This window comes from Antennarius striatus, chromosome 3 (genome assembly GCF_040054535.1).
Source record: "Antennarius striatus isolate MH-2024 chromosome 3, ASM4005453v1, whole genome shotgun sequence".
Classification (NCBI taxonomy): domain Eukaryota; kingdom Metazoa; phylum Chordata; class Actinopteri; order Lophiiformes; family Antennariidae; genus Antennarius; species Antennarius striatus.
In genome coordinates, this window is record NC_090778.1 from 29353657 (window position 1) to 29373477 (window position 19821).

At 54.1% G+C, this 19821-nt stretch overlaps 2 protein-coding genes across 3 annotated transcripts; one reads left to right on the forward strand and one right to left on the reverse strand.

Annotated features, from left to right (window-relative positions):
- Positions 1-192: 192 nt before the first annotated feature.
- Positions 193-3893, forward strand: pold2 (polymerase (DNA directed), delta 2, regulatory subunit). 2 transcript variants are annotated; one of them, XM_068311144.1, is made up of 11 exons: positions 193-342; positions 424-685; positions 798-919; positions 1980-2103; positions 2323-2437; positions 2509-2707; positions 2794-2874; positions 2962-3119; positions 3190-3317; positions 3395-3496; positions 3594-3893. In XM_068311144.1, the coding sequence occupies exons 2-11, from the start codon at positions 424-426 to the stop codon at positions 3752-3754; spliced, it is 1452 nt and encodes a 483-aa protein (XP_068167245.1). In that variant the 5' UTR covers positions 193-342; the 3' UTR covers positions 3755-3893. The 2 variants fall into 2 exon arrangements, with proteins under 2 accessions (XP_068167245.1, XP_068167246.1); XM_068311145.1 differs by having other exon boundaries at positions 194-342; positions 424-649.
- On the reverse strand, positions 3788-18535 carry aebp1b (AE binding protein 1b). The gene is made up of 21 exons (XM_068311143.1): positions 18079-18535; positions 15720-15956; positions 15581-15637; positions 14751-15356; positions 12922-12978; positions 12440-12505; positions 12272-12349; positions 11216-11287; positions 11035-11144; positions 10716-10855; positions 9353-9437; positions 9134-9278; positions 8565-8653; positions 8285-8408; positions 7957-8153; positions 7573-7749; positions 6685-7360; positions 6400-6539; positions 4655-4754; positions 4414-4580; positions 3788-4347 (listed from the first exon to the last, which is right to left on the reverse strand). The coding sequence occupies exons 1-21, from the start codon at positions 18284-18286 to the stop codon at positions 3985-3987; spliced, it is 3894 nt and encodes a 1297-aa protein (XP_068167244.1). The 5' UTR covers positions 18287-18535; the 3' UTR covers positions 3788-3984.
- Between the last annotated feature and the right edge of the window lie 1286 nt (positions 18536-19821).

The window sequence follows — 19821 nt, forward strand, 5'->3', positions numbered from 1 at the left end:
AAAGTCGCCAATTGTCTTTATTTATATTTTATGTTTATTTGTATCTACTTGTATTTATATTTGTATCTATTTATATTTATTTATATTTATGTTTGTTTGTTTGTGTCCGACTGAAGAGGGACGTGACGTCACTCCGTGACGTCACTCCGTGACGTCTCCTAACAATTATTTTTGTTTCTCTTCTCGCGATTTCTCGCGAGAACCCGCGTGACGCGATTCCGCGGGAACCGGCTCGAGTCTGACGGCGGATCGGAGCTCCGGTTCCGGTCAGAACCTCAGTACCGGACGGACCGCAGTGGCGCCAGACCCCCCAGCCCTGAAGCCGGACCCGCTGCGGTAAAGGTTCGTGCTGCCGGAGCCCTCATGCTAACTCCGGCTAACGCTAGCGGGTTCTAACGGGGGGGTCGTTCTGCTCCGGGACAGATGTTCTCCGACCTGAGCCTCCAGAGGGGGGGCTCCTCGCTGCTCCGGCGCCCGGCCTCGGACGACCAGGCGCCGGTGTTCGAGCGGCTGTCTCCGGCCTACGCGGCCGGCTCGGAGCGCTTCCGGGTCGGGGAGCGGAGCTTCGGCCGGCAGTACGCGCACATCTACGCGGCCCGGCTGATGCAGATGAGGCCGCTGCTGACGGAGCGGGCCCGGCGGAAGTGGGGTGAGCTCCCGGTAGTGTTGGGACCCGGTTCCGTAGGTTGGTCATTGTCACCCGGTAACCGATGGAGGGGAGGCGGTGTGGGGGCCCCTCCTGCTGTGACGTCAGAGCTGTTGAAGGGAGCGTGGTTCAGAGTTCTTCCTGTCTGCAGGACCGGGCCTGGCCATCAGGAAGCTGTGTGACCTCCAGACGGGGGAGCAGTGTTGCATTGTGGGAACGCTGTTCAAGCGCATGGAACTGCAGCCGTCCATCCTGAGGGAGATCAGTGAGGAGGTCAGAGGTCACGCTGGATTCACACTTCTGTTTCCTGTTGGCTTCTGCTTCCTGTTGGCGTCTATTTCCTGTCAGTGTGACCTGTTTCCTGTCAGTGTGACTCTACTTCCTGTCAGTGTGACCTGTTTCCTGTCAGTGTGACTCTACTTCCTGTCAGTGTGACCTGTTTCCTGTCAGTGTGACCTCTACTTCCTGTCAGTGTGACTCTACTTCCTGTCAGTGTGACCTGTTTCCTGTCAGTGTGACCTCTACTTCCTGTCAGTGTGACCTCTACTTCCTGTCAGTGTGACCTCTACTTCCTGTTATTGTGACATTGTGTACAAGTCGTCTGTGTAGGTTCTCAGTCATCAGGTCTGGTTCTCCAGAAGCTGTTGAGTCGATCCGCTGGACTTTAGAACGTTCTTGAAGATGTTTCTTCTTGAAGACGGGTTTAACGTCGGTCGTTGGAATGTGAAAAGCACTGACCACACCCCACAGGGGTAATAATCTGACCACACCCCACAGGGGTAATAATCTGACCACACCCCACAGGGGTAATAATCTGACCACACCCCACAGGGGTAATAATCTGACCACACCCCACAGGGGTAATAATCTGACCACACCCCACAGGGGTAATAATCTGACCACACCCCACAGGGGTAATAATCTGACCACACCCCACAGGGGTAATAATCTGGACATGATCAGCCCCCTCTGAACTGAAGGGTCTCCTGGATGACAGACGAAACGTCTTCAAGAACGTTCTTTAGTCCAGTGGATCGACTCACCAGCTCCCGGAGAACCAGACCTGATGACTGAGAACCTACACAGACGACTGTCACTGTGACCTCTACTTCCTGTCGGTGTGACTCTACTTCCTGTCGGTGTGACTCTACTTCCTGTCGGTGTGACTCTACTTCCTGTCGGTGTGACTCTACTTCCTGTCGGTGTGACTCTACTTCCTGTCACTGTGACTCTACTTCCTGTCGGTGTGACTCTACTTCCTGTCGGTGTGACTCTACTTCCTGTCGGTGTGACTCTACTTCCTGTCGGTGTGACTCTACTTCCTGTCCCGCAGCACAACCTGCTGCCCCAGCCGGCGCGAACCAGACACATCAGCGCCAGCGACGAGCTGATCCTGGAGGACGAGCTGCAGAGGATCCGGCTGGAGGGGCGGCTGGACCGGGACAGGTGTGTGACAGGTGTGTGTCTGGTGAGCAGCAGTGATGGGTCGCCATGACGACCACAGGAGACGGGAAGGAGTGACGGAAGTCAAGGAGAACGGGTTTCGGGTGTGAGGGGAACACGAGGTCCCAACGTGTGTGTGTGTGTGTGTGTGTGTTCGTGTGTGTGTGTGTGTGTGTGTGTGTGTGTGTGTGTGTGTGTGTGTGTGTGTGTGTGTGTGTGTGTGTGTGTGTCAGGAAGTGTTATTGCGATCTATGGAGCAGAGAGGAATGATGGGAGGTTCACGGTGGAGGACTTCTGCTGGGCTGATCTTCCTGTTCAGACGCCCCGACCCCCCCTGAGCTCCGACAGGTGACCACACACACACACACACACACACACACCTGGCCCCGCCCCTGCCCCTAACCCCGTGCCCTGGGCAGGTTTGTGCTGCTGGCGTCGGGTCTGGGTCTGGGCAGCAGCCGCGCTGACAGCATGCTGGGGCTGCAGCTGCTGGTCGACATGGTAACGGGTCAGCTGGGCGAGCCGGGCGAGCAGGGGGGGGCCGCCGCCATCACCCGGGTGCTGCTGGCCGGGAACCTGCTGAGCCAGAGCACCCAGGACAAGGACGCCTCCAGCAAGGTAAGAGGAGCTGCCCCGCCTCTCTAGACACGCCCCTCAGGACACGCCCCTCTGCTGTTCCTTCAGGCTGTCCCTCCCCCCCGCAGCCCCGGTACCTGACCAAGAAGACCCCCCCCGGCAGCGTGGAGGCAGTGCGCCTGCTGGACGAGCTGCTGCTGCAGCTGGTGGTGAGTCCGCCCACACGCCACGCCCCCTCGACACAGACGCTGCCTCTGATTGGCTGTCGGGTGTGAGTCGCTGCTTCCTGTGTGCAGGCGTCGGTTCCGGTGGACGTGATGCCGGGTCAGAACGACCCCACCAACTACACCCTCCCTCAGCAGCCGCTGCACCGCTGCCTGCTGCCCCTGGCATCCGCCTACCCCACCCTCCAGCTGACCCCCAACCCCTACCAGGCCAGCATCGACGGCGTCAGGTGAGCGTTAGCACGTTAGCGCGTTAGCACGCACACAGACGTTTCCTGAAGGCCCCGCCCTGCCTCAAAGGTTTCTGGGAACGTCGGGGCAGAACGTCAGCGACATCCTGAGGTTCAGCAGCCTGGGGGGGCCACTGGACGTCCTGGAGGAGACGCTCCGGCTGGGGCACCTGGCCCCCACTGCGCCCGACACGCTGGGTGAGCTGACCCCTCCCCCCAATACACCCATCACATGACCCACTTCTGATCACATGACTGACCCGCCCCCGTTCCAGGCTGCTACCCGTTCTACCAGAGAGACCCCTTCATCCTGGACGAGTGTCCCCACGTCTACTTCAGCGGCAGCGCCCCCACCCTGAGGTCAAAGGTCATCACAGGTGTGTGTGTGTTTCTGTGTGTGGTCCTGGTGGACCTGTGGTACCGGCCCTGACCACCAGGTGGCGCTGTGGCCCTGCGGTTCTTCTCGTCCTCCAGGACCCGACGGTCAGGAGGTTCTGCTGGTCGCCATCCCAGAATTCCACAGCACGCAGACGGCGGCTCTGGTCAACCTGCGCACGCTGGACTGCCAGCCAATCAGCTTCTCCGCCTTCGGCGCCGGTGAGGAGGAGGAGAGCGAGATGAACGTGAGCCACTGAGGGGGCGGGGTCAGAGAGTTCAGACAGACGGCGTTGGATCAGCAAACCTTTATTATAAAACAACTTCCTGTCTCTGAGCATGAACTTCCTGCCACGTCAGAGGAACTTCCTGTTTCTAAATAAAGTCAAGCAGACAGACGTGAGCGGAGTCATGTGATCTTTATACCGTTAACATCGTTAATATTCGGGTGGGAAGCCCCTCCCCCTCGGAGCGTGGAGGGGGCGTGGCTTCAGTAGTCATCGATCTTGTACTCGTAGTCCAGGATAGAGTCTATGAACCCCCCGGGGGTGGAGGACTGCCCCTCCCCAACCACCCACGAGTCGTACCAGGATGTCGTGGTCTCTGGGGGGGCGGGGCCTGTGGTGGTGATGGGCGGGGACGTCGTCGGCGGTAACGTGGTCGTCGTCATCGACCGTAACCTCAGCAACCTCTGCTGGCGCAGGCGGCGGAGGCGGGCTATCCGGAGCCGCCGCTTCCGGTCGGCGCTGACCTGGGGGTTAACCCCCACGCGCCGCCTGCCGCCCGCGGGGGGGCTCTGGGCCCGGGTGGCGTAGGTGAGCCTGATGGGCTTGTTGCCGTGGAGAGCCATGATCTGCAGAGGGGGGGAGGGGTCAGTGCCCGGTTGGCCTGGGGGGTGGGGCTTCAGGGGGGGGCTCACCTGTTTGATGCGGTCCCAGTTGGACTTGGCCAGGTTGAAGCTGCAGGTGGTGGCCCCCGGCTGGTAGCCCACCACGCACAGCTTGGTGAGGGGGGAGAAACCCTCGGCGCGCGCCGTCACCCGGTACTCCCCCGGGTTCAGCAGCCGCCAGTAGTCGCCGCTCGGCGCTGCAACGAGTGGAGACACGCGATTGGTTCTAGAATGCAACGGGGGCAACGGGGGGGGCGGGGCTTCAGCGCACCTGTGGTTACGTCGTGGTCGACCCCCTCCACGGACACGGTGGCGTTTCCGATGGCATTCCCCTGCTGGTCCTTCACGATGCCCCTGATGCCCCGGTGCACCTGGACAGAAGCGGAGGCGGGGTCTGAACACAGGGCTCTGATTGGATGGCTCACCCTGCCCTGAGCAGGCAGGCTAATGGTTGGCTAGGAGGCTATTGGTTAGCAGGGAGTTGGTTAGCTTGTTAAAAGGTTACAACACGGCTAGCTTGATGGCTACACACTGAGCTAGCCGTTAGCAATGGGGCTAACTGTCAGTGTGAACACAGTTAGCTTGATAGCTTGATTTAGCTAACTAGCTCTGATTGGCTGATGAACATGTGACCAGACGTGAACCCCTGACACCTGATCACAACCACAGTTCACCAAAACACGAGGAAGAGGAGAGACCGGATTGTAAACGTGATGAAGACGAGCTCAGAGGGCTACACCCTGGGCCGCGTCCCGGGACACACGCCCCCACCGCTGGAGGAACTGGTCCTGAGGTCACGACCCCCAGCAACCGAGTTACCATTGGACCAGAGGTCAGAGCAGCCGAGGCCGCTGGGTTTGGGTTCAGCACAGGAGGCGGTCTCTCCAGCTGGGGGCGGTTCCTCTAGTTAGTTTAAAACTAGTTAGTTTAAAAACTGTTAGTATAAAACCTGGTTAGTTTAGAGTTACTTTGTTCAAAAACTAGGTAGTTTAAAACCTAGTTAGTTAGTTTGTTCAAAAACCTAGTTAAAAATGTAGTTAGTTCATTAGTTAAAAAATTAGTTATTTTAAAAACCTAGTTAGTTCAAAACTAAATTCAAAACCTAGTTAGTTTAATAGCTAGTTAGCTAGTTTAAATCCCAATTGAAAACCTAGTTCGTTTAAAAGCTTGTTAGTTCATTAGTTCAAAAACTAGTTAGTTTAAAACCTAGTCAGTTTAAAAATCTAGTTAGTTTAAAAACTAATTAGTTCAAAAGTTCAAATCTAATTTAGAACCTAGTTTGTTCAAAAACCGTTAGTTTAAAATGTAGTTAGTTCATTAGTTCAAAAAGTAGTTAGTTTACTAACGTAGTTAGTTTAAAACCCAGTTAGCTAGTTTAAAACCTCCTGAGTTCAAAACTACTTAGTTTAAAAATTAGTTAGTCACTTAGTTCAAAAACTTGTTAGTTTAGAACCTAGTTTGTTCATTAGTTCAAAAAACTGGTTAATTTAAAACCTAGTTAGTTAGTTTTCAAATCTAGTTAATTTAAAACCTAATTAATTTAAAAACTGGTTAGTTCAAGACCTACTTAATTTAGAACCTAATTTGTTCAAAACCTAGTTAGTTTAAAACCTAGTTAGTTCAAACCCTTATTAGTTTAAAAGCTAGTTAGTTTAAAATCTAGTTAGTTCAAAAGTAGTTAGTTTAAAACCTAGTTATTTTAAATCTAGTTAGTTCCAAACCTAGTTAGTTTAGAACCTAATTTGTTCAAACTTGTGGCTAGTTAATTCAAAACGTGTTCAGTTTAAAACCTAGTTAGTTAGTTGGTTGGTTGTTTTAAAACCTAGTTAGTTTAAAAACTTAGTTAAAAAAAAATTTGTTTTAAAATCTAGTTAGTTTAACAAACTTGTTAGTTTTGTTGGCTAGCCGGAGTTTGTTTCTCGTATATGAAGGAAACTAACACTGCGGTTGGGGGTGGTTTCTCAGGCTGGGGGCGGGCCCATCAGGCCCTCAGCCCCCCCCCCCCCCGGGACTGACCTGCTCCATGAAGGTCAGCATGGCCTCCCGGTTCTTCTCCCACTCGTGGGCCAGCTGGCTCTGGTGGGGGAACTTATCGCAGCCCAGGAAGACGGTCAGCTCCAGGGCGTTGGTGTGCAGGTAGCTGAAGTCGTTCATACCTGGACACAGAACACATGAAGGTCAGAGCGGGTTCAGGGGGGTCCGGGGGAACTCATGCTGTGTGCAGGTCCCCTTGGGGAGCCAACCTCAGTCAGAACCTGCAGTGCACGTCGTGTCCACCAGGGGGAACTGGGCTCCACTTACTTCCAGTGATGGGCTTCCACTTGGCCCGGTTGACGATGCCCTGGCCCGGAGCCGGGCCCCCCTGGCAGGAGCCCTGGTGGTTGTGGGTCATGGTCAGGTGGGTGGAGGCATATGAGACGGCGAGCCAGCGGAACAGCGACTCGTCCGCCGTCACCCGGGGCTCGTCCGCCGGCTCGGCGTAGGCGTACCCCCCGCCCCTCCCTCGGTCGTCCTCCTCCTCCTCTCGGTGGTCGTAGCCCTGGTTGTAGCCGTGGTCGTGGTCGTACCCGCGCTCGTATTCCTGGGCGTATCCGTGGTCGTAGCCCCGGTCCTCTCCCCGGTCGTAGCCCCGGTCGTAGCCCCGGTCGTAGCCCCGGTCCTCTCCCCGGTCGTAGCCCCGGTCGTAGCCCCGGTCGTAGCCTTGGTTCCTCCACTCCTCCTCCGGGTCTGAGTACCCCCTTTGTCTCCAGTCCTCGTCGGGCTCCTCCTGGTAGCCCCGCCCCCACTCCGTCACGTCGAACTCGTCCTCGTACTGCCTCTTCCGACGGCTGTGGACCCTCAGCTGGTCTGCAGGCTTGTTGAGGCGCAAGCTGTCGTAGGGGTAGGCCACCACCGCCTCCCCCCCCTGGAAGTTTGCACCCAAAACAAAAGGATGGCTTTTCATCCAGGAGATGATGGCTCTGGTTTCCACGGCGATCTGGAACAGAACCAGAGGATCAGGATCAGAGAGAGTCTGGAACCCGTTCCCTGTGGAGACCTGAAGGTTTGTTGGTTTGAACTCCAGAGACTCCCAGACCCAGACTGGTTCAAAACCATCTCTGTAGCTTCTTAGCTTAGCGTAGCGTGATCATCTAATCAGTGGTAATTAGCGTTGGTAGCGTCCGTGAGCGGCGCGGTGGCGCCCCCTACCGAGTCGCTGTCCTCCAGGTCCTCTGGGACGGGGATGTGGTGGTTGGGGCTGAGTTTGGGCACCAGACCTTTGTCCTCGGCGTCCCACAGGACGGAGCTGAGGTCCGGGAAGTTCTGGAAGATGTCGAAGCCGTCCTCAGTGAAGTGTCCCGTGGTCCAGCCGCTCAGCTCGGACCCCTGTGGGGACAGGTGAGGGTTGAGTCCCCTGGGGGGCGTCTGTCAGCGACTGAAGGACGCGTAAAGTTGTGTTTGAGTGAACTTTATTGCACCGGCGAGGCGGCGCTAGCGCTAACATCCCATCTGAGGACCTGAACCAGGCGGTTCCAGGTGTAGTGGACCTGGGCGGGGCTTCTGGGTGGGCGTGGTGTGAGTGCGTGAACTGACCGCTTCGAAGGCCTTCTGGTGCCCGTCGGGGTTGAGCGAGGGCACCAGGTGCAGGCGCAGCCCCTCCACCAGTCGCTGGGCGCGGGGGTTCCGGTCCTTGTACTCCTTGCACAGGTACTGCATGAGGAGCAGGAGCAGCTCCCGCCCTGTGGCTTCGTTTCCATGGAGACCAGCCGTGAAGCGGAACTCGGGCTCACCTGCCAACCAGACCACACCTGTTATTAATGGCGTGCCGTCACCTGCGGGCCCCACCCAATGTTTACGAGGGATCCCGGTAATCTCTGCCGGTGCGTCGGTCTGGGCCACGCCCGCTGCAGGTGAGGCTCACCTATCTCGTGCTCTGTGGGGTTCCCTGAGATCACCATGGCGATGAGCTCACGGCCCCCGGAGCTGCGGCCCAGGCTGTAGATGCTGGTGATGTTGGGACACTCGTCGTTCACGGACTTCATGAGCTGGAGGACGAGGACAAACGCATCACAGGTTCACGGCGGGCCACGCCCCTCACTTCGGGCCACGCCCCTCACTTCGGGCCACGCCCCTCACTTCGGGCCATGCCCCTCCTGGTCCACGGGGACCCGGTCCTTCCTGCTGGGGGTGAAGATACTCACCGCCACCATCTCTGAGTAGCTGTGATGTTTGAACTGCAGATAGTCGACCGGCGTCACTTCGTTCTGTTGGTACAGCAGCTCCGCCGGGTCTGGGGGGGGGAAACGCCGTTAGGAACACAGGAGATCTCCAGGAGATCCAGAGAACATCCCTGGACCTTCACTAAGACAGAAGTCGTTGAAGACCAGAGCTGCATCCCTTCAGATCCATCAGATCCAGCCACTCCCGTCTGATAATGATCTGTTACTGCCCCCTAGTGGCTGGACACTTTTATTTCTCTTTAAGAACGGATGTAAAAAAATATCTGGTTTATTTGGGGTCGGCGTCAATCCAGGTAACAAGCCCCTAGCTGCTAACTGCTACAGGCTGCTAGCTGCTAACTGCTACTAGCTGCTAACTGCTACAGGCTGCTAACTGCTACTGCTACTAGCTGCTAATGGCTGCTGACACCCACTGAAGCACTAGCCCCGCCCTGAAAAAGCTTTCCTGTGAGACATGTGACCCAGCTTTCCCTCAGATGATCAGGGGTTTTATTTCGGAGGGACAATCCTTTCGTGGGGGCGGGGCTCACCAGGGAGGGGGCAGCCCAGGACCTCCAGCCTCATGCACAGAGAACCGTTCCAGCTCTGAGGGATGACGCGGATGTAGCGCGCTAGCACGGGCACCGCTAGCTGGTTCATCACCGGGGTGTCCTTATCGCTGTTCCCAAAGAACAGCTGGAGGAGAGCAGGAAGTCAGCACGGACAACAGGAAGTAGACACACCAGCACAGACCCCATGGGGGGGCTCACCCAGTCAGCGTAGCCATCATGGATGGTCGTCCAATCCCTGCTGTCGTTACTGAAGGCCAGGAAGTACGACGTCACGTAGTCCGTCCTGGAATGAGACGACAGGTGGGCAACAGGTAGACAACAGGCAGACAACAGGTGAACAGGCAGACAGCAGGCAGACAACAGGCAGACGACAGGCAGACAACGGGTAGACAACAGGTAGACAACAGGCAGACAACAGGCAGACAACAGGCAGACAACAGGCAGACAACAGGTAGACAACAGGCAGACGAACAGGCAGACAACGGGTAGACAACAGGCAGACAACAGGTAGACAACAGGCAGACAACAGGCAGACAACAGGTAGACAACAGGCAGACAACAGGCAGACGACAGGCAGACAACGGGTAGACAACAGGTAGACAACAGGCAGACAACAGGCAGACAACAGGCAGACAACAGGTAGACAACAGGTGAACAGGCAGACAACAGGCAGACAACAGGCAGACAACGGGTAGACAACAGGTAGACAACAGGCAGACAACAGGCAGACGACAGGCAGACAACGGGTAGACAACAGGTAGACAACAGGCAGACAACAGGCAGACAACAGGCAGACAACAGGTAGACAACAGGTAGACAACAGGCAGACAACAGGTAGACAACAGGCAGACAACAGGTAGACAACAGGCAGACAACAGGTAGACAACAGGCAGACGACAGGCAGACAACGGGTAGACAACAGGCAGACAACAGGCAGACAACAGGTAGACGAACAGGCAGACAACAGGTAGACAACAGGCAGACAACAGGTAGACAACAGGCAGAAGACAGGCAGACAACGGGTAGACAACAGGTAGACAACAGGCAGACAACAGGTAGACAACAGGCAGACAACAGGTAGACAACAGGCAGACAACAGGTAGACAACAGGCAGACAACAGGTAGACAACAGGCAGACGACAGGCAGACAACGGGTAGACAACAGGTAGACAACAGGCAGACAACAGGCAGACAACAGGCAGACAACAGGTAGACAACAGGTGAACAGGCAGACAACAGGCAGACAACAGGTAGACAACAGGCAGACAACAGGCAGACAACAGGAAGACAACAGGCAGACGACAGGCAGACAACAGGTAGACAACAGGTAGACAACAGGTAGACAACAGGCAGACAACAGGTAGACAACAGGCAGACAACAGGTAGACAACAGGTAGACAACAGGTAGACGACAGGCAGACGACAGGCAGACAACAGGTAGACAACAGGCAGACAACAGGTAGACAACAGGTAGACAACAGGTAGACAACAGGCAGACAACAGGCAGACAACAGGTAGACAACAGGTGAACCGGTGAACGCGCGTCGGCGTCGGGTCCTACTCGTTGGTGGAGCCCCGCCCCTGCGTGATGACCCCGGTGAACTCCGTCTCTTTGCGAGCGTCAAGCTCAAACCAGTGAGTGGCGTCCTCGGCGTTGGCGCACCAGGCTCCGCCCCTCATGTCATCCTCATCCTCGGAGCCCTGAAAGCATTGGCCAGAACACGCGTGTGCAACGTGAAGAGATCATAGTTGTGACATCACAGACACTGTGATGACATCAGCGGTCAAACAGACCAACCGGTAGTTTCCCAGCAGCGTGTCGTCTCCATGGTTACTGATGTCAGGGCGTTTCTGGCGGTGTGACGGTGGGCGTGGCCTACCTGCATGTTGAGCCGCGCCCTCTGGGGAGCGAAGCTGTACTGGGACATGGAGGAGGCCGTCAGCTGGTCTGCCTCCACCAGGTGGGACTCCATCCCCAGCGGGGGGCACCCTGCAGACAGACAGTCAGTGAGACGGGGCCCCCCAGGGCCCCTGGCCCCACGCCCCCCTAGGCCCACCTACTCTTGGGCTCTTTGAAGACCCGGGGGCGGGTCTTGGCACGTTCCTCCGCCTCCTTCAGCCGCTGCAGCCGCTCTGCAACGAACAGACGGGCATCAGATCCACATTCCTGGGGGGGGGCGTCTCTTCTCATCACGATTGTGCAAATGTGAAAATCCCCAAAGGGGGGGGGGGGGGGCATGACGAGAACCAGATGTGGTGATCAAACCCAGACGGTCCTGATCATGGAGGGGTCGTCACGGCGACGTAGAGCAGGAGGCTGTCTGACCGGGGGGACGTGGAACCCGATGCTCCAATAACACAGAGGGCGGGAGACCAGGGGCGGGGCCAGAAGCCCCGCCCACCAGCGAATCAGAGGAATGGAACCCGTGGAAGAACGTAAACGGCTGGTCGTCATGACAACATGAGGGAACGCATTTATCCTGGACTCCGCCTTTAATCCAGACTCACACCTCTGCCCCGCCCCAAGCTCCGCCCCCCGCAAGAAGCTTTTGGAAACTTTCAGTAGAAATGTCAAAATGTCCCTTTGAAGACAAGGAAAGCCCCCCCGTCCAACCAGCCTGTCTGAAACGTGTTCTCTGGGCGGGGCTTTAAATGTAAATGAGCTCATCTGTCGACGCCCCCAAAACGCCCCCCTAATTGTTCTTCATGTTTGGACCCTCAGCCCCCCGACGTTACTACCTGGATTCCTCTTCTCCTCGCCCCCAGACCCCCCCTCTGGGGTTCCCCTGGTCTTCACCTTTAGGGGGGCCAGTGGGGGGGGTTCGTTTGAGGCCCTCGGGATTTAGCTAACAACCCGTCTCACCTTGACCCCCGCAGCCATGAAGCATCCAGTCAGGACGTGACCTCTGACCCCAGATCAGAGACAACCCCCCCCCACGACAGTTTGAGGCTGAACGGGTCATCAGACGCCACGCTGACAGCAGCATGATGGGACACCTTTGATGATACACACACACACACACACACACACACACACACACACACACACACACACACGCACGCACACACACACACACACACACACACACACACACACACACATCTGGGTCTCCTTACCTCTCTCCTGTCTGTCTCTCTCCTTCTGCGCTCGCTCCCTCTCCTTCTCCATCCATTTCTCATCCGTCTCCCTCCCCCCTGAAAGAACCACCATCAGAGTGTGTGTGTGTGTGTGTGTGTGTGTGTGTGTGTGTGTGTGTGTGTGTGTGTGTGTGTGTGTGTACGTACTCGTGCCGTATTCGTCGTAGTCTTCGTACCACGTTCCGCCGTAGGGGGGGGTGATTGTGGGCGTGTCTGTAAAATATCAGCGCCACGTTAAACCGGCCCCTGATTGGATGTCTGTCCACTGCTCCCTGATTGGACGCCTCGGTGCCTGTAATTAAGCTGTGACCTCCCCTTTGAATGGACCAGAATCAGAACAGAAGTCACGTGATGACAGGGGGGCTTTAAGGACCGCCCCTCCAGATGGGATTGTTTTAAGGACCGCCCCCTCCAGAGGGGGTGGTTTTAAGGACCGCCCCCTCCAGAGGGACACTGACTCAGCACCACCGACTCGAGGTGAGGGTTCGCCGCCCACACATCACTCTGATGCTGGTCTGTGATTGGACGGGACAGACCTCCTCCACACCTGAACATGTAAACTAGTCCCCGCCCTCTTCTGTTGGTTAGCATTAGCATGCTACATGCTACATGCTGCTTTGTAGACTGACCTGTCACGGTTCCCACCTCCTTTCCGTCGGGGAACGGAAGATTGTCTGGAAGCTCGACTGCATGAGGAAAGAACACGTATGAACACATGTCATGTATGAACACACGTCATGTATGAACACACGTCATGTATGAACACACGTCAGGTATGAACACACGTCAGGTATGAACACACGTCATGTATGAACACACATCATGTATGAACACACGTCAGGTATGAACACACGTCATGTATGAACACACGTCATGTATGAACACACGTCATGTATGAACACACGTCATGTATGAACACACGTCATGTATGAACACACATCATGTATGAACACACGTCAGATTCCAACACGGTCCAGTCAGGATCTCCACATGTTTCCAGTGCCCCTTCCAGGTGTTCTTTCACCTGGTCCAGGGCACTGGTTGGTAGCCTATCAGCCCTGTCCTGCGGGGTCCTGATGACGCCCAGCTTGTGCTCCAGTGGGTGGTGAGTCTCAAAAAGCAGGTACTGGTCCGTGTGTGTTGGTTTCCTATATACCCCAACATTCAGACTTCTGTCATCTTTTATGCCGACCTCACAATCCAAAAAGGACAAACTGTTGTCCTTCACATCCTCTCTGGTGAACTTCATGTTGTTGTTCACTGAGTTGATGTGTTCGGTGGAAGGTTGCACCTCGTGGATTTTTACCTTTAATTTGCATATTCTCTACACACATTACAGTAATATCTGTAGTAATATCTGTAGTAATATCTGCAGTAATAGCTGTAGTAATATCTGTAGTAATATCTGCAGTAATATCTATAGTAATATCTATAGTAATATATTTAGTAATATCTGTAGTAATACCTGTAGTAATACCTATAGTAATATCTGTAGTAATATCTGTAGTAATACCTGTAGTAATATCTGCAGTAATATCTGCAGTAATATCTTTAGTAATACCTGTAGTAATATCTGTAGTAATATCTGTAGTAATACCTGTAGTAATACCTGTAGTAATACCTGTAGTAATATCTGTAGTAATATCTGTAGTAATATCTATAGTAATATCTGTAGTAATATCTGTAGTAATACCTGTAGTAATACCTGTAGTAATATCTGTAGTAATATCTGTAGTAATATCTATAGTAATATATGTAGTAATATCTGTAGTAATACCTGTAGTAATACCTGTAGTAATATCTGTAGTAATATCTGTAGTAATACCTGTAGTAATATCTGTAGTAATACCTGTAGTAATACCTATAGTAATATCTGTAGTAATATCTGTAGTAATATCTATAGTAATATATGTAGTAATATCTGTAGTAATACCTGTAATAATACCTGTAGTAATATCTGTAGTAATATCTGTAGTAACATCTGTAGTAATACCTGTAGTAATATCTGTAGTAATACCTGTAGTAATATCTGCAGTAATATCCGTCTCTGTTTCTTCATTAACTTCTGATTGTTTTTTAGTCATTGTCTCTTGGTTGTTTTCCTTTTACATCATGATATCGTGGGAAAATGTAGCATCGATTTTTTTATTGTAAGTATTTAAGGCTTGAGTCCCAGAGACGCACGTTGTCCAATGATCGCGTGTCTCTGACAAAAAATGTGTGTAAAAGACGGAAGAACGCACGTTAACGAGAAGACTGGGTGTTAGTCATGAGCAGTCAGACATCACCCACCGCTCTCCATAGCAACACACAAACAAACAACCAGCAAACAACAAACTGACCAACCAACAAATTAACAAACCAACAAGCCAAACAACCAACAAGCAAACCAACCTTTCGTCTGCCCCCCCACAAACATCCCCGTCCAAAACCGACCCAACCGATGAGGCAGACTTACGAGTGGCATCCCAGTAATCAGCATCATCGGTCCCAGTCTTCCCATCAGCCTCAGGGGCAGGGAGGGTTGGGTAGGCGTCAGTCACCGGGGTGTGCGGCTCCTTCTCCTCTGGTTTCCAGTAGTCATCATAGTCATCAGGTGCTGGTGTGGTGTCGTCCGTCTCCTCAGGTATCCAGTAGTCATCGTAGTTGTCAGTCACTGGTTTGGTTGGCTCTTTGTCCACTGGTTCCCAGTGATCTCCATCAGGAACCGGTTGGGTTGGCTCCTTCTCCTCTGGTTTCCAGTAGTCATCGTAGTCATCAGGTGCTGGTGTGGTGTCGTCCGTCTCCTCAGGTATCCAGTAGTCATCGTAGTTGTCAGTCACTGGTTTGGTTGGCTCTTTGTCCACTGGTTCCCAGTGATCTCCATCAGGAACCGGTTGGGTTGGCTCCTTCTCCTCTGGTTTCCAGTAGTCATCATAGTTGTCTGTCTCTGGAGCCACTTGGTCCTCCTCCTCTGGCCTCCAGTAGTCGTAGGGCAGATCCGTGGTGGTAGTCTTGGGCTGAGGCCGGGGGGGCGTGGGCTCAGCCTCCCAGTAGTCATCGTCTGGTTTCCAGTAGTCACCATCTGACGGAGAAACAGAGGCAGGAAGTGATCTCAACACGTCCCACAGTGTTCAACCGGTTCGGGTTCTGAACCCATAAAAACCGACGGCAGCGGCGCTTTATTGGGCTGACTTCATCTGGAACCGCAGAGCCGCACCCCCAGACCCGTAAACCAGCTGTAGACGGGTGGAGTCCCCTTTAAACTACTAACCCTAACCCTGATCTGAAGTGTGCTGCAGTACTCACCAGGGTCCAGGTAGGGGTAGTCTGTGTAGGGTTCCGTGGGGGGGTCTGTTGGGATCGCTGGAGGCAGCAGACAGACATGAGGTCAGCAACGTAACATTCATTAGGTCCAGGTCGAGTCCTACCGGGGTGGCGTCCTCACCTGTGGTGGTGGGCGGCAGGGTGGTGGTGGGCGGTAGGGTGGTGGTGGGCGGCAGGGTGGTGGTGGGTGGTAGGGTGGTGGTTGGCTTGTCCTTCTTCTTTCCTTTCTTCTCAGCTTTGGGCTTCTTGGTGGCTTTGGGGGCTCTCGTGGCTTTGGGGGCTCTGGGGGCTTTGGGCTCCTTCTTCTTCTTGTCTTTCTTCTTCTTCTTCCCTTCGTCTGCTGCTCTTCTCATCCTGCCTGGAACCAAAAAGTGTTTCCACAAACTCACAAGACGCTGAATCAGCAAGAAGAAGAAACTTTCATGTCTGTCCTGTAAATCAGCGGTCGGTCCCCAACCCCCGGGTCGTGCCCTGGTACCGGGCCGCGGGCCGTTAGGTACCAATGATTAGTGATAATTACTGTATATAGATGATCAGGATTTCTCCTACGGCGATCGGAAGTCGCTAGATTTCAAAATAAACCTCATCAGTCCCTGGAATCCAGTTTATTATAATTATTTCTCATTAGAAAGGATTTTTGTTCTATAATAAATCGTTTGGTTGACAGATATTGATTATTAACTAATGAATAAAGGCTGTTTGTTGTCTGCTGACCTCAGACCACTGGTGATTGATTACTGTTACAGCGTCCTGGAGTCACCAACTGTTCTCCACCAGATGAAGGTCTGTTAAATACGGTTTTAGATGAAACCGGTGGAGGTGAACAGGTTGGAGGCGCTGGTCTACAGACCAGTTCACCTCCACCTGCAGCTGATCAGACCCGGACAGCTTCTGGTTCTGGTTTGTTTCAGACGTGGGAAACGGGCCTGAACTCAGATGAGCGGCGCCACGGCGGCGGCTGCAGGATGATCCGTGTTTCCTCTGAGGTCGTCTGCAGGTCTGAGTGGAAAACACGTCTGTCTTTCCACGGGTCGCATTCCATTAACGTGTTCCATTAACGCATTTCGTTAAAGTGTTCCGTTCACCAGCGTTCAGCCATCAAGACTATGAACCAGATACATCACCTAACCTAATAACGCAGTCTAGGAACCTAACCTAGGACCCTCGTCTAGGAACCTAACCTAGGACCCTAGTCTAAGAACCTAACCTAATAACCCAGTCTAGGAACCTAACCTAGGACCCTCGTCTAGGAACCTAACCTAGGACCCTAGTCTAGGAACCTAACCTAGGACCCTAGTCTAAGAACCTAACCCAATAACCCAGTCTAGGAACCTAACCTAATAACCCAGTCTAGGACCCTAGTCTAGGAACCTAACCTAGGACCCTAGTCTAGGAACCTAACCTAGGACCCTAGTCCAGAAACCTAACCTAGGACCCTAGTCTAAGAACCAAACCTAATAACCCAGTCTAGGACCCTAGTCTAGGAACCTAACCTAGGACCCTAGTCTAGGAACCTAACCTAGGACCCTAGTCTAAGAACCTAACCTAATAACCCAGTCTAGGAACCTAACCTAGGACCCTCGTCTAGGAACCTAACCTAGGACCCTAGTCTAGGAACCTAACCTAGGACCCTAGTCTAAGAACCTAACCCAATAACCCAGTCTAGGAACCTAACCTAATAACCCAGTCTAGGACCCTAGTCTAGGAACCTAACCTAGGACCCTAGTCTAGGAACCTAACCTAGGACCCTAGTCCAGAAACCTAACCTAGGACCCTAGTCTAAGAACCAAACCTAATAACCCAGTCTAGGACCCTAGTCTAGGAACCTAACCTAGGACCCTAGTCTAGGAACCTAACCTAGGACCCTAGTCTAAGAACCTAACCCAATAACCCAGTCTAGGAACCTAACCTAATAACCCAGTCTAGGACCCTAGTCTAGGAACCTAACCTAGGACCCTAGTCTAGGAACCTAACCTAGGACCCTAGTCTAGGAACCTAACCTAGGATCCTAGTCTAGGAACCTAACCTAGGATCCAAGTCTAGGAACCTAACCTAGGATCTTAGTCTAGGAACCTAACCTAGGATCCTAGTCTAGGAACCTAACCTAGGACCCTAGTCTAGGAACCTAACCTAGGACCCTAGTCTAGGAGCCTAACCTAGGATCTTAGTCTAGGAACCTAACCTAGGATCCTAGTCTAGGAACCTAACCTAGGATCCTAGTCTAGGAACCTAACCTAGGAACCTAGTCTAGGATCCTAGTCTAGGAACCTAACCTAGGATCCTAGTCTAGGAACCCAACCTAGTAACTGAATCTAGGAACCTAATCTAGGAAACAAAACTGTCTGGGACAGGACAGGTGGGACCTGGGGCAGACATGTGAGACCTGCAGTCGGTGTGGCCCCTGTGTGCTCCTCACACAGGGGCCACACCGACTGCAGGTCTCACAGCTGTGACCTGGAAGTTGAAGGTTCTCCACTCACCTGCTCCACCAGCAGCTCTTGTTTGCCTGCTGCCTCCCAGCAGGTCCACTTCAGGTTCTGGATCTTGGAGGTCCCGACCCAGCAGCCCGTCTGCTGCCTCCCCTCCGGTCTGCCGGAGAGAAACAACGCCTCCATCCCCCCCCCTGGGCATCAGAATGCAGCCTAGGGCCAGCAGGGCCGCAGACGCCACCAACATCTGGCCCCTCATACCTGCTCCTCCAGTCACTGGGTCCTGGATCTGGGTCCTGGTTCTATACCCTGGTTCTAGGTCCTGGTTTAGGTCCTGGTTCTATTTCCTGGTTCTATTTCCTGGTTCTAGGTCCTGGTTCTAGGTCCTGGTCTAGGTCCTGGTCATGAACCCGTCTCTCCTCCAGAACAATGGGGTTCTGGGTGGTGGATCCAGATCAGCTGCAGGACGGTTCTGCTCCACGGCGTCAGGCAGATCAGACTGGGTTAGGCAGTCGGAGTGGGTGGGGGGCAGGGAGACGGGGGAGGGGCAGGGGAGAGAGGGAGGGGCGGGGGGAGGACCGTGTGTGTGTGTGGGGGCAGAGAGAGAGACGGTCCCGTCAGAGCGACAGGCTCCTGGTCGGGGGGGGGGGCAGATGAAGGCTTTGGAGTCTTCCTCACCTGGCCGACGAGTCAGAACAGGTGTGGGGGGTGGGGTGGGGGGTGGCAGGTGGGGCCTCAGACTCCGCCCCCTGGTGAGAGAGGAGGAGGAGCGTGGGGGGGGGTTACTAACACAGACAGCGATTGGAGGGACAGACAGACGGAAAAGTTCTGGTCCGGTATAGAGGGGGCGGAGCCACAGGAGGAGCCGGAGCTGCTGATTGGTTGTGTGGTGACTCTTCGTCCTGGAAGGAGCAGAACGCAATTCTACCCCACAGGAAGTGACTGGGGGGGCGAAGAATGCAAAGAACAGCGAAGGTCCAGAACAGAAGGGGGGGGGCTAACGGTCCGGTCAGGGAGGGGGTCAGAGCCAGAGTGAAGGAACAGCTGGAACCCATCAGGCCAGACCCCCCCGGGGGGGCAGGTTCTGGGGTCACGTGAACCCGTCCAGCGCGGATGACGTCCAGGAGGCGACGGGTCGGAGCCCCCGGCGCCGCTGGGCAGGAAACGATGACATCACAGCAGAGAGGAAGAGTGGGGGAGGGGCTGCAGGGGGGGGGGGGGGCTGTTCCATAAGGCTCACGAGGTCCAGATGGAGACAGGGTCCAGAACCGGTCCTGGTTCCTGTTCAGCAGCTTCACGTTAACCCTTCAGGGGGGGCACACACACACACACACACACACACACACACAGTCACACACACACACACACACACACACACACACAGTCACACAGTCACACACACACACACACACAGTCACACAGTCACACACACACACACACATACACACAGTCACACAGTCACACACACACACACACACACAGTCACACACACACACCTATACACAGACACACACACACACACATACACACACACACAGTCACACACACCTATACACAGACACACACACACACACCTATACACACACACACACCTATACACACACACACACAGTCACACACACACACACCTATACACACACACACACACAGTCACACACACACACACGCACCTATACACAGACACACACACACACACACACACACACACACCTATACACAGACACACACACACACCTATACACACACACACACCTATACACACACACACACAGTCACACACACACACACCTATAC

Bases quoted from the DNA above. Each gene is read 5' to 3' on its own strand.
- pold2 (XM_068311144.1), top strand. From the start codon at position 424: ATGTTCTCCGACCTGAGCCTCCAGAGGGGGGGCTCCTCGCTGCTCCGG. The intron at 920-1,979 runs GTCAGAGGTCAC...CCTGTCCCGCAG, and splicing joins TGAGGGAGATCAGTGAGGAG to CACAACCTGCTGCCCCAGCC. The intron at 3,318-3,394 runs GTGAGCTGACCC...CCCCCGTTCCAG, and splicing joins CACTGCGCCCGACACGCTGG to GCTGCTACCCGTTCTACCAG.
- aebp1b (XM_068311143.1), bottom strand. From the start codon at position 18,286: ATGAGGGGCCAGATGTTGGTGGCGTCTGCGGCCCTGCTGGCCCTAGGC. The intron at 12,506-12,921 runs GTCAGTCTACAA...GATATTTTACAG, and splicing joins GGAGGTGGGAACCGTGACAG to ACACGCCCACAATCACCCCC. The intron at 11,288-12,271 runs GTAAGGAGACCC...TGTTCGTTGCAG, and splicing joins GAGAGACAGACAGGAGAGAG to AGCGGCTGCAGCGGCTGAAG.